Source organism: Apteryx mantelli, chromosome 1 (assembly GCF_036417845.1).
Source record: "Apteryx mantelli isolate bAptMan1 chromosome 1, bAptMan1.hap1, whole genome shotgun sequence".
NCBI classification, from domain to species: domain Eukaryota; kingdom Metazoa; phylum Chordata; class Aves; order Apterygiformes; family Apterygidae; genus Apteryx; species Apteryx mantelli.
Window position 1 is genome coordinate 148,865,136 of NC_089978.1, and position 14,530 is coordinate 148,879,665.

General features: G+C 39.5%; 1 protein-coding gene across 1 annotated transcript in view; it reads right to left on the bottom strand.

The window, feature by feature from the left end:
• Nucleotides 1–14,530, bottom strand: part of LOC106488616 (cGMP-inhibited 3',5'-cyclic phosphodiesterase 3A-like) — a 299,848-nt gene that overhangs the window by 12,737 nt on the left and 272,581 nt on the right. Inside the window, exons 16-23 of the mRNA XM_067306237.1 lie at nt 10,330–10,475; nt 6,914–7,055; nt 5,688–5,820; nt 4,924–5,045; nt 4,076–4,222; nt 2,880–2,978; nt 1,843–2,088; nt 810–974 (exon numbers count right to left, since the gene is read on the bottom strand). Of these exons, the coding sequence (XP_067162338.1) occupies nt 810–974; nt 1,843–2,088; nt 2,880–2,978; nt 4,076–4,222; nt 4,924–5,045; nt 5,688–5,820; nt 6,914–7,055; nt 10,330–10,475 (1,200 nt within the window). The remainder of the gene's footprint in view (nt 1–809; nt 975–1,842; nt 2,089–2,879; nt 2,979–4,075; nt 4,223–4,923; nt 5,046–5,687; nt 5,821–6,913; nt 7,056–10,329; nt 10,476–14,530) is intronic.

Below are 14,530 nucleotides of genomic sequence, written 5' to 3' on the forward strand. Positions count from 1 at the left end.
AAGTTCACCATCCTGATGATGTCTTCAAAAATGACCTCCTCCACAGCTTCTGATTTTAGGTGCAGGAAGAGAGGAGGCCAGACTCCCAAAGCTGTCCCTGCTGTTAGCGGAGAAAGATAGTTTCTCCCTCCGAGTCTGGAAGAGCGGAAGATCAGCAACACCGGCAGAAGGAGCGTCTTTCTTGTGTTATACAGGGGAATAGGGAGACTAACTTCATAACTGAGAAAAGGTCTTAAGTAAGGAGCAGAGTTAAGGCAGAAACACCTGATTTTATTTCACTAATATCACACTGAGATAAGGTTAAGTTTTTAATGTGTATATTATATGATCATTGATATGACTTTGACTTCCCTTTATTTAACACCAACCTCTTCAAGAAAGTAAGAAATCACTGGCAATATCAGCTAATTTATGGTCAGTCCTCTAGCAATCACTGAGTTGATATTCCTTCATTGAAATAAATGGGAAGCCAGCAAGGGAACAGATCTGTCTGATGACAAATTTATGTAAAGTATTTTAAAATTAATGCTCTTTCCATTATTCTCTTGTGATGTATACATTATTCTTCATATTCCCAGTAGAACTGGAAATAAGGTATCAAATTTTGCAGTAACACCTGCATAGATAAACTCAGAACTAACTATTGCTAAAGCCAAAATGAAATAACTTACCTTCTACAAGATACTACTTTAAAGCCAGGCAAGGAAGGAGAAGAAATAAGCATAGCTTAAGAAATAATTTTCCCCATATGTATATGCCACTCCTAAAATGTCCATTTATAAGGTATCAAGAAGTAGATATAGCATTACCTATAACAAAATTAGTCTTTGAAGATGTTTGCCCATACTGTTGTTCAATATATTTTGGCTTATATGTCACCATGCCAATTAAAGAATTGAACTGAATGATACTTGCACACAAATACAGAAAGTAAACTGGATTTCTGAAAAGGTTCTTCAGTGATGGCAAGAAATCTGCAAAACAAAATAATGGAAACGACAACCAGGTCAGAGAGAATAACTTCTGCAAATAATGTTTTTTTAATATGATTGTATGTTCCAAAGGAAGACTGCAGCATACTTCAGAAGGAATAAGTTAAGTCCCATGATGCTCTTAGGAACTGCATTTCTGGATGGGGGAATGGTGAAACAAATTACTGAGCACCTATTTTCTAGAAGAGACATCTTGTTTTAGGTACCTTCCTTTGATCATAAAACAGGTCTGAATTGGTTTCTGTGTGTCCTCAACAGTCACAGCTCCTTTTAGCTTTATTGGGATTGGAGGGTGCTCAGCATAGCTGAAGGTAAGCACAAGCATGTTGAGTTGCAGATTCAAATTTTGAGGAAAAACACTTCTGGCAAGGTAGAGCCAAGGAAACTGAATTGGGCGAAACAGCGGGTGTTGAAAAGCAGATAGCTAGCTAAACATACTTTATGCGGTCTGTGCCCATCCTTATTCTGGTCAGCTTTTGTATGTATTTTACTAATGGATGGCCTTAAAGAAAAAGGAAGCTTAGCACACACAAAAAGGAGGTTTAGAAACTGCTATCACAGGTTTTCACTATTTGACTTCCACTCCTGCAACAGCCAAGACCGGCAAAGGAAACCCTTTGCAGGGTCTCATGATACTTTTTGGGCCACTAGCATAATTTTACAAATCTCAGCTGAAGAAATTCTGCCTGCAAGAGCAGGTCTAGGGAAAAATGAAATTGTTCCCTAGAATCGTGCATACTAGTTAGCTGGAAAGTTACACTGGAGAAAAAAAAAATGAGGCTATTAAATGGTATAAAAACTTGTGAGAGAGAGAGACTGAACAGTGAGGAAACAAACTCTAGTGACTTGCCTTTTGCCATCTCAGCAATCTTCATATGCTGCTGATAAGATTTCTGTTGCTCTTTGTTATCCTCAGTGATGAACTTTGACTGCTCAGAAGAGGTACTGGAGCCCTTTCTGCTTTCGGGTTTTGGTAGGTGCTTGGGCAGGAACCAAAACGGGATGCCAGCCAGAACACTAATCACACCTGCTATTAAGTAACCCAGCCACCAAGCTCCCACCCACTGCACATCCTTGTGAGTTATTGTTATGCTGTCTGGAGAAAGTCAGAAAGGAGAAATAAACAAATACTTTTAGGGAAAGTTTGCTGATAATGACGAAGGTGATTTTTGCAGGGACTTTCTCCAGGAAAGTCCGCCTCCACCCCAAGTTTGTCTGTGCCACATGTCTCTATTGGTGTTATGAGAGCAGCTCGGGGGAGGTGATAAGGGTTTGCTGATCCCTGGGGACAGCAGTGGCCTTTCCCTAACACCACGGGGGCCCAGATTGTGCCGTGCACACATCCCCGGAGAGGATGTACCCAAGGGGGTTACTGCGGGTGGTTGCAGCCTGCTCCCAGCTGGGCTGTTCTGCACAGAAGCTGTGGAGCCAGCCAGAAACCAGGGCAGAAGGTGCTTTCCTGGGAGGAATGAAATCAGGAGCTCTGGTACCAGTTTCAGGACTTGTTTTCTATCCAATGACAATGTAATCCAAAAGTCACACGTTTGGCTCTTAGCAGGATACTGAGCCTTGGGTCTACCTCCTCCTGGTACCTGCTGCCTCCCTAGTGCCTCTTCACTTGGATGATCTCCTGCGAGGCAGGATCTGCTCGGACTGAGGAAGTGTCAAGACTCTTACTTCCTCTGTAGCTGTTCTCGTTGTTAGGCTTTTTCGCATGAGGCACTGCATTGCTGTCATCATTTTATCTCCAAAGTGCCAGCTCTGATCTAGTAGCCCCTTATCCTTAGAAGAGATACTAGAACTAGATAGTTCTTGGCCTAAAATACATGCCTAGAATAGGCATATTGGAGCCTGACTAAAATTTTAAACCTAAGTTTTCTGACTTACCCAGATCTACAAAGCCAATGTCAACATAAAGTTTGGCACAGAGGGATCCTAGAAGAAAGCCAAATATTGGGCCTATAATTGCAACTGTCTGTACGCAGCCTGTAATAGAAAACAGGGGACTGTTATGTTTCTAAGTGAAAATGAGCATTGGTTCTTGCTGTACATAAGAACAAAGTATGACATTGGATAGGTAACAAGTGATGCGATCTTAAATTACTGAGTCAACCTTCGCTCTCTGACACATTAGTTACTCAAGTTAGCACTTCTGCAAGAAGAAACCAACAATAAAATTTGGCCCACTACATTGATACTTTTTCTTTTTTTGGTTATCATACAATTAAAGAATGAAATTCAGCCCAAAGAAAAGAAGTTCAAGGAACTTAATGGCCTAAGCTCAGTAATAGCACCACTGTATAATTGATATAAACTGTTTAGCTGACATATATTAAAATAACTGGAAAACAAATATCAACGACTGAAATTATTTCAGTAATTTAAATTGTAGTGGACCTTGGACAGGCTGAAAAATCACTGTGATTTGGTACCCAATATTTATTTCAATAGACTCTAAGCCAAACTTCCCACATATTTTGTGTTTTCATAATTGATCTGAAAATCTGGCAAGAACAAGTCTTTTACACAGGGATTCTGTTTTTTGCCAGGCTGGAAACACATCAAGAAAGGATGCTGACAGGGCAGGACTTTTGGGTAGTATTTCAGATGAATGTGCAGAGCTCTTCACCCAACGAACACAAGAAAACAGTGATCCCAACTTTTCAAACCGCAGCACTACTTATTACAATTCTACATTAATCTGGAGGGAAAGTTTTAAGAGTTTCCTGGAATTCTATTTTAAGTGCTTAAAAAAATACATGTTTTTATCACTTTCCAGAGAACTGACTGTGCACAGAGGCTCAACAGTCCACATCCAGAAGAATTAGGAAGATTAAGGTAACAGCAGGAACCTAAGGTCAAATTCTTTTCTCAAATTAAGATAATGGAACTGGACTGGTATAATTAAAGGGGAACTTGGTCCTTTGAGTGTATGTGATTGTTAAATAAAACTTTAATATTGGAAATGATGCAAACAAAACAGTCAGGGCAGGTTAGTTCAATAACACTCATTCCATTATTCAGAATGGCTCAGTTTCCATCAGGGAAAAATCCATTAGGAAAAACTAATTTATTTATTTTACCAATGTATAAGGCGGCATTCTCTTCAACGGCATAATCATCAATGTATGTAATTCCCAAGGGCTGGATAGGGGTTTCACCTATTCCACGCAAAAGATTTCCCAGTAAAACATAGATCCACATGGATGAGCCAGCTTCTTTTTCACATCCTGGATACATCAGCACAGAGACAGCAACAGGTTTTCCATAACATTTTGCTACTAAAAGAACAGGACTAAAAGAACGTGAGTGAAATACTTCTGAAGTGGGCAAGCAGTGTACCTTGAACTGTGAAAAAAAGGTTTGGTGGGGATGAGGGTGGAAATTTTAACCCAATCAGCTTGAGGCAGACACACGTTTAGCGTGAAAAGCTTCAGCCAAAGATATTAAATGTTGGCTAGTTTTATAAATTTGCTGCTACATCCCAGGTAGAAACTGTTTTCACTTGCTTCTGACCAAAATTGGGATCTCCTAATGGAAAGATTTGGGAAACACTGAGGATAGACAGCGCTATCAATCACATTTAGTTCACACATTTTCCAACAGAAGGAAGATGGTGACTTTCCCAGGTCCCAGGGGAGACCACCTGGCATTTCTGCAAGCCACGAAGCTGCAGAAAGCTTCTGGAGCAGACAGCAAGGCTGGAGGAAAGGCCCCAGCCTGAAAAGATATCTTGGCAGTTGGCAGAAGGGTTTTCAAGTCTTTCTTAAGAAATCTGTTTCACCCAGCAGATCTGGCTTTTCCCTGGGAAAGATTTGTCTGATTCCCATTTATTATTTTTACATCCTAATAAACTAGTGCATTAGAGTTTGGGAGCCTTTTGATGTATTTTAGTATGCTTATCACAGCATTTGAAAGGGATTGTTCTTACCTGCATTTATTTTGGCTTGAGATTTTTCCAAGGCCGAGAGCGGAATTTGGCTTTTTTCCTGTAGACATGGGGAGAGGCTAACAGTTGAATTGATGGTGGAAGGAAATCTTTCATACCTATATCTGTTTAAAAACAAAATTGTCTTTACCCTCTCAACTTATATGAAAAAAACAAACAAAACTCTTGTTATCATGGGAAACAGGCCCATAGCACTTAAATGAAGATTTCATCTGCATCCCATTATAATGATCTGTGTGGTTTGCAGGGAATAAATGGAACTTGGTTTATACTGTGATACTGTATGAAAATGGTTCCCTCAGATCTCTCTGTGTCACAGTGATGCGTGTCAATTTAACAAGCACTTTCCTCTACTATGACACATGAATCTACACTAGTGTACGTTGATTATGAGACAGTTGGTGTACCCTCTAGCTTGTGCTTTATACTCAGATTGTCTCCCTCACTTTGTTCATCACTTCACCACTGAGGCTTTTATAATGCTTAAACCACGTCAAAAAGTGGCTGATCAGATCACAGATTAATAAATTGATAAAAGTTGATTACAACTGTGAATAGGGTATATGTTGAATTACTTGCTTTGCTGTAATAAAAGAAGTCCTTTCATAATAAATATTAAGTTGAGTAATCACATCAACATATGGCTATTTCTACTGGCCTAGTCACAATCAGTGCCTAAATATTTTAATGAGGTAGCCTCCAGTGTGCATAGCCCAGCTGGAGAACATCGATCACTGTGCGCTTACCGTTCCATGAAGAACTGGGGCATCGCAATTAGGAATGTTCCAGCTGACATAATTAAGCAGCCTGCACCAATTATCCTTGGCCTGTGAAGCTTCGCTCCAAAGTAGCTTACAAGAATTATGATTAGGAGGTTCCCTTTGAAAGTACAAAAAGAAAACTGAGATTTACGACCTGTTGATAAGAGACCTAGGCTCTAAAATAAAGATCCCTAGCATGTAGTATGCACAGAAATTTCAGGGGGCTGATCACATGGGGTTGGTACTTTTCACCGTTTCTAGGCATTCTTATGGGAGCCCAATACCTTCCCTGATAAGAAAACCTTAAGCTTTTGGAAAAGCAGCAGGAAAGAAGAGAAGGACTATGTCAGATGATAGCCAGTAGCAGAAGATGAGGAATATCTAGGAAAGCAAGAAAAGAAGAAATCAAACAAGCTTTACATGCTTAAGCTAAGATTTCATTCCCATGAATACCACTGTCCACTGAACACCCAAGAGAAAAATTCAGTAATTTGAAATAGCCAGAGGTGATGTCACTCTGGAAAGCTTAGTGTAAGAGTGACCTGGATGGACTGGAAAATGGAGGGAGATTATAGTTAGAGATTTGTACTCTTGCTGCTTACCAAAGCATGAGGATACATTGGTGGGACTGGACAATTACTTATGGGTGAAGAGGACTGCTGACAAAAGGAGGGAAAAATCTGAAATCTGTGCAGCTAAATTGTCATTCTACAGGTAAAATTTGTATTATTAAATTTCATGACATGAAGTTCTGGTTGGGCTAGCCAACAGCTGAGCTTATCAAGTCATGTAGTTACCTGAATGGGTGAAATGATCCTTCACTCCACATCATATGTTAACATTTTTACTTATTGGGGAGTAAAATGGGAATAGTGTATGCTGTGGCCATTACTGTTTTCATAATGGAATTCCTGTTTTTACAGGTTCTGAGAAACAATGCCAACCAGAACCATACATAATGGTTCCATGTGTTGGCCACACAGGACCATGTGTTGGCCACTACTATGGCCTTTATCATAAAGTATTTAGGAATGTGTTGAATTGTTTGTGCCAGCAGCCCTATCTTAGCCAATGTAAATATATCAAGTCATGTTGACCACTACTAGGTGAATCTCGCTCAGTGTTAATGGGCCAGAGGGATACATTCTTCAAAAGAAATTACATCACTTTTTTTTTTTCTGAAAACAAAAATGGGTTTCTACAGCACATACCAATTTCAAAACTGCCATCAATAATGCCAACCAAAGATGAAGGGATATCAAATCTTCTTTCTATTTGTGTGATAGTACTTTTTAGATAACTTCCTGACAGTGCTTTTGCGAAATAAACAAAAGATAATGCACTGAGAAATATCTGTGAAAGAAAGTGACAGTGATTATAATCAGGCAATACAGAAAGCTTTACTTAATTAACTATTTTTAAATAATTCTTACATTCCCACCTCTTCTTTTCCCAAATAACCATGTCAATATTTCTCCTACTCTTTGTGAAATATGCTAGATTGCCAATGTATGCATTTCCTATGATCAATAACAATACAAACTGAACTTGCTAGTGGCCAGTACAGGTGCTAATTTCTCATAGATGCCAAAGCAACTGATGTCTTGAAGGACAGAGAAATACAGCAGCCTCCTGATCCCTCTAATGGAGGGTATCCTACAACAACGACAGTATGGATAAATTTTAAGTGTCAGTAAATGGGTATTTTTTTAACATAGGCTTTTGCCTTGTAGGAACCTGACTAAAAACATGTATTTTCACCCATTTTACCAGGGTATCTAACAACCAGCTGGATTTTAGAGTCTTGTTCTGATATGATATCCCCATTGAAGCCCAGGGCGGTAGTAAGGTGTCCGTACAGGAGTGTCTTCAGCTGCGTGAACTTCAGAGTAGAACTGGATGTTAAACAACGAGGAGATAGATGTAACTCTTCTATAACTGTCCTCTCGCCACCAAAGCTCTTGTCAGCTGTAACATCTGCATGTTCATAAGAGTACATAGCGCATCTTGCAGGTGGGGAACTTTCTCACACCCTTCTGTTTTGCAGAGGCGGTTATTTTCACTGAGGTATTTTCACATTGTCTTTTGTGCATTAGGCTGAATCAGGAGTGTGCTTTGGACGTGAAACTCCTGTCCCCTTCACTGTACTTTGGTTCACACTATGAATGCACAGACCACAGTTCTTTCACATGAAATTAAGCTGGAAGACGTGCTCCAGAAGTGCAGCTAAGTCACTTTAACAGATAACAGGTGTTCAGTCTCTGGGGCAAGACTAGAGTTAGTGTGAAGTAACACCTCACCCTGAATGCATAAAGACTGACTGCTGGGTCCTTAGCACCAACTGTTTCACTCCTACTGAGCTATTTCCTAACGTAAATGCAGCCTTACTGTGTTTACTAACTGCAGAAATACTCAACAGACACAGTGCAATCTGTAATGGGAACTGCAACACTGCTTTCTATCTTCAAATACAGGCTGTGTTGACTGAACATATACTGCTCTTTGTGAAAGGTGTAAAAAAAAATATAAAACCAACCAAATAACCAAAACCAGAAACAAAAAGACGCAGTTACGTTTGGTACATGAAGAGGTCTAGATCTCTGTCCTACCCTTCAGGACTGCTCTCTAGGCAATCATGCTTGCAACAAGCAGGAGCTCTGAACAGTCTGCCCCATGTCCAAGCGCAACATCCTTAAAACATCACATTCGACAGGGCACATATTGGTACCAACACTGGCATCAATGTTTAATGAGAATTCCTATGCCAAGGTTCGAAAACATCTGTGTCACATTCAACATACTTTTCCTTTTTTAGCACTGTTATTAAGCAATATCTCTTTCAGAAATGCTTGTGGGTACATAAACAATACCTCGTTCTTTTTTCCCACTGCGAGGGTTCTCAAAAAGCTCTCCAGGAAAAAAAAGATTGATATAATCTTTTTACATTTGCTATGTGTTTATGCCCTTCAGTTTTAAACATCAATGGTAAAACAGGTATTTTTTTCCACAGGAAAATTATATAAGTGAAACTGGAACTTCAGACTTCTTCTACTTTGGCACTGATTTTTCCTCTTGGTTTGGAACTATCCCAGGAGGGAGATGGAGACCATATACTGTGGTGGAAAAAATGCTCCTGATTTAGAGCTGTGACAGAAAAGTGCACATGATTTCATATTCTTCTGTGGTTTGTCATAGACTGCACATATGCAGGTATTTCACCACATCTTTTTGGTCAATAAAGGCTATTTTCATGAATGGGAAGGCTGGTAATTAATGAAAAACCAACCTGCTGAATCTCTGCATTGTTTTGGTATTCTAAAGCTTAATCATGCCAGTTCTAGTTCCCAGAAGGCACAAATTTCTCGAACATGAAAAACTGAGATGTAATATTATTGCTCTTCTGTTTTTGGAGCTAGTAAACTGATTCCTGACTGATCTATGACTGCAGTTTTATTCAATGAGGGAATTGGATTATTGTTGAGGCAAATAGAGGAACAAAGATAGAATTGCTATTATGTTACAAACTTAATTAATACAACTTATCTTTTATTTCAAAACAGGACCCAATTTTTGACCTTTGCAGAGCAAGACCACAGAGAGTATTCAGGAATCCAAACCTTTTTACTGCAGTTATCTTACTCAATTAATCGAACAAGATCTTAACTGCTCTGCATAATTTATAGAGTTCAGTTCTACTACCACTGAAATCAATGACTTTATTGGGATCTTTGTTAGTCTCTGAAAGAAGATTTGTTTGATTTTGGTTAGCGTGGAAAACCAACAGAAATAAAGAATGTGCAAGATGAAAAGAATTGGACAAGAGCAAAGATTCAGTTTCCATATACCTCAGATGAACTCAGCTCATGTTTGCATGGGGATTTATTGAGCCCTCACACAAGAGTTTTATCTGTAAAACACTGACAGAGACTGTAGGTAAAGCACCATATTGTTGTCCATCCCGCTGTGTCCCCGAAAAGCCTTCCCAGAGGGATTGCTCCTCCCAGGTGTGATGCTCGTACCATCAGGCAGGTAAAGGCTCTAGCAGGAGGCTCAAAGCAGGGGGTTTCCGCTGCCCAGAGGAAGCACTTTGGGTGGGTGAGAGAAATGCAAACGCAGCCGTGAACTTTCACAAATGTTCACAGTCTGTTTTCAAAGTCTTCTCATGTGGAGTTTGCTCATATCAGGAATGTTACAATGATACTTAAATAATATACCACTCCAAACATGCAGGTAGTAATATAGATATTATTTTACAGAACCCAGACGACTACCGTGGCTGCAATCTTAAAAAAGGCAGTACTTACTAACAGCTGACTGCGGTACCTGGCTTCTCACGTTCTGCTCTTAACCTCAGGAAAATAGGGTGATGCAATAAAGAGGATGTATTAGCCTTTCAGGATGACCCTTGAAGAGCTTATGATACGCTATCCTGAATCAACAGGTCCTATCTGAACATTGCCAAACGTTAGGCAAATATAGAACAGAAGCACACTTTTTTGCATCTTAGAAACATCTTGAATAATTTCATACTGACTCAACAACACAAAACTAGAACTGAAAAAGGGTTAGTTCACCAAAAAAGAGGTCTTCTACATGCCTAGCAGAATATTCAAAACTCTTACTCTACCTTTATGCCTCCACAACATGATTGTTTTTCCTTGGAAGCAGAAGATTCAGATTTGAATGAAGATCGATCAACTGGCAGGATTATGTTGTTTGAGAAAAACTGAGAATTTTCTTTTGACAAAATCTCCATGATGATATCCCCTGCCTCTAAACCAGAAAACATGAAGAACATTTTAAAAGGGTATCCTATCAGCTCAGCCTGAAAAGCTCGTCATGTGACAGCAACACCCTGCTGTACTGCTTTCCCTACAACAGCAATTATCAAACTTTACAGCAGAATCTGAACAGTGCACTGCATGTTTAATTATGGAAATTTGCAATCCAGTTGCCTATTATAGTGGAGATTAAATCATACTCAGTAAACAGTCTTCATCTTCATTCTCTAGCTATCATCAACATGATTTCACTGAACATTTGACCAAGCATTACCAGCTGACTAAATTGAGGCTTGATAATGTTAAATAACATTTCTGGAGCTTATATGCAAGTTCATGTTTCTAGATGTGACCATGTCTGCAGAGATTTCTCAGAGCTGATCTCTGAATTTCCCATATATCTGGGACATTAAGTAATTAGATCAAAGGAAATCTAGCCCTGTTAATGAGGGACTTGAATTGTTTTATAATGAAACATTAGCTCTAATCGTTTGATGTTAGTTAATGAGTTACACAAGAATAAAGAGGTTTAGTTCCCTTTACCATTTTAGATAGGGCCTTAGGGCTCAATGGTTTTGCCAATTGTTATAGGAAAATGTGAATTTCCTTCTTTTTAGGTAAATACAAAGAAGTAAAGAAAACCTAAATACTGAAGTTTGAAAACAAAAAATATCAGTAATTCTTAAATCTCTACTTATATACTACAGTACCTTGTTCTTAATTTCAGTCTCTAAATCAGATCTGGAAATATTTATTAAACAAGCTTTTGTGTTCACTTTTAAGCAGCACTATAGAACTGCTGACTGAAAACAGGAATAGGTGAAATTCTTATTCTTTTATAAGTATGTAGAAAGACACAGACCTTATATAAATAAAAGATATATTTTTGTGTGTGTGTGTGTTCATAAATATATATATTTATGTATGTATGTATATCTCTATATATCTACGTATTCATGGGTTCCCAAGGGTCTGTGCAGTAGGTACTTGTGTTTCCACAAGTAATGTAAAATTTGATGTAACCAATTAAATTTAACAAAAGTATATCTAGATGCTCATGCAAATACTTGCCTAGCCTCTGTTCATAATTGTCAAAGTAAAAAGAGAGAAATATTTGCATATGACACTGCTGTGTCAGGGACTAAAATGAATTTTCTTACTAGCACTGTTGGGTGTAAAGATGTTTGTAAGAAAGACCAATAATAATGAAAGGAGGATGGCTTGTGCGTGCTTCAGAAAACTTATAACCTATTCCTACCCTACTGATGACTTTTTGTAATCTTGGGAAAAGCCATGCTGTCTCTCTGTGCTCCACTTCTTAATCTGCTCAGTGGGGAATGGCAGCATGTATCTCAGTGCTCTGAGAGCAGAGTGAGGATAAATTCATTCAAATTTGTGCATATGGAGATGAAACTCCTATAAGCTATGATGGCATGTAAACACATGAGATAGATAGATAGCCTTTAGCTTAAGCTTTGAAATGCTGAGCATATTATTACTATAGCAATTCAAGAATGAAATGAAATGAAAATGAATTTCAAGAATGAAAAAAACCAAACAGATAAGGAAAATTTTGCAACAAAACCAGTCCTACCCTCCGTCAGGTGCATTGTCCTTATGTCTGAGTAACCAACATTCAACTTGGAAAAGTCCAGCAGGGGAGCAGAAGGGCTGCACAGTCTCCTTCCCTGCGCCCCATATACAGGTTTGACCCCCCCAAAATGTCACAGAGACATGGAGATGAAGTATGACACACCAGGACTGGAGAGTGACATACAAATCCATGCCACACTTTGCTGGGGCAGTTCTCAGATGGACAGAGAATGGGTAGCAGTGTTCAAACAAGTCTTATACTCTACAGGCTAAACACAGTACAGGAAATAATTCTATTTAAAATGTGATTCTAGATGTCAAATGGAGGCATGTCAGGAAGGCCTGATAACCATACAAGTTGTACAGGCTTTATTGTGCCCAGAGTCATTCCTCTGGCATGGCTGTATGAAGGACAGGGGCTTTCCATCCCAGAGCAACTTGAAGCCATGTATCTCTGGGCCTCGGTTCAGTTGCCCCAATAACGCCTCAGTGGGAGACTCAGCCCAAGCCAGAGGGCAGAGCAATGTGCTTAGTGATATTGCAGGTCACTGCAGTGCTAGCTCTAATCTCTCCTCTTTCGTGTAATGAGTGTTTCGCTTTGATCACAAACCTGCCCAATGCCTCTCAAACACTTTTTGGTGACATTGGTATTATCCTGGGAATATTCATAATATACTCCCAACTGCTCTGGGAGCTTGGAGAGCTCTGTTGTGATACTGGGAGATACCTGACTGTTACAGATGGTCCGTTACTAACTTCACTACAGAGACAGCCTTAGCTTTTTGCCATATCTTGGATACCATGTTTCTCCAGCACGCCATGAAACATGCGGCCAGGAAGCCAGGGCCGCCTCTTCCTCCCCAGAGGTGGCAGGAACACTGATGAAACATAATCCTAAATACTGGCATAAACATCACTTCACAGAGATCAGGACAAACTGGTCTGGTTTGTCTGACAATGGCAAAGAACCAGAGGTCGACAGGCAGAGCTCTGCATGTTTGAGAAAGATCCATGTTACAGTGATAAATTCAAGCCTCCCATATCTAGCCCTCTCTATGCATCTCTGCCTGCATAGACATGTGTGCGCGCACACACCATTGAAACGATTATAGTCATGAATTCTTTATGTAATCTGTTAACACATGCTTGACTACAGAAATGGCTGTACATGGATACTTACACACACACACAAACATTTCTTAAGCTAACTCTATGGGATGACAAATGCCTGACTGAAAGATTGTAATCATATGGCTTTAGTGCATTCTGTCTACTCACGAAGAGTTTGAAAATAGTATCTGTGCAGCAGTTATCTCTGCACAAGCTTTAAATATACTTGCTATTTTAAGTGTGTATCTTTACCATATATTATTTGTATAATAAAAATATGTTAATTGGTTTTATCAGTCACTATTATTAAACTTGTGCACAATCTCCAAGATCTTCCAAAATGCAGGTTTTGTGGCAGTAAAGATATCCAGCTCTTATACAAGCAAATAATGATATGGTGAGAATAAAACCAAGTATACCAAGGCATAAACAGTAAAACTTGAAGGCATAGACACTGTATTTTCTCTTCTTGCAACCATACACCATCTAAACAGTGTTTCCTAATTATAAGTAGCATCTTCTGAAGCTTGTAAAGTGCTTTGAAACCTTCAAAGATCTCTGAAGATATTTAATCAATAGAGTGCCCATGGATTTAGTTGTTTTAATCCATTTGGTAACTTTTATTAGGAATTAAGAGAGCAAGACATTGAAGAAAGCACTGTATAAGGTTGTTTGTTCTTTTAGAAAAATCCTTTTCTTGTTTATGGCTGCTCCACTCCATAATATTCACAGGAGACAGGTACATAATTAAAAACAGAGTCTAATTCTGTTAGTGTAGTCTATACTATCAATCATCCTACAATAGCAGCAATTCTCTCGGATAGGATTAAGGCAAGAGCCATCAAAACCAGAGACATTTTAACCTCTGTGAAGATAAGGGAGGGAAGAACATGGTGTTTTACCACACTTATGAAGAATCAAATCACACCAAGTGAGTTCCACCTTAAAATTGCCTTTAGTGACAGTACTGAAATAAATAAATAAAACGGGTAGAAGTTGGCCACCGATTATTCTGACAGAAAAGCAAGACACTGAATTCAATGTCCTGAAGTGAGGGGATCCTTACAAACTTTGTCACACCTGCTGCAAGCTTTTAAATCCAGGCTGCGGATGTGCTGCCCGCCATCCGGCAGTGTGCCCGCCATGTCCCTTCATCCCTATGCCGGGGCACGCTGGCCCCCTCCTTGCATGTCTGCCTCTACCAAAAGTGCCCCTTGCCTCAGCCGTGCTGCAGCTCCTGCGTTGTCTCTGCGGTGGCAGTGGGGATGCAGGACTGTGCCTTAGGCTCTGGTCTGGAGAAGGTCTCTGAGCACGCATGCAGCAAGCTGAGAGGCAAACGGGCAA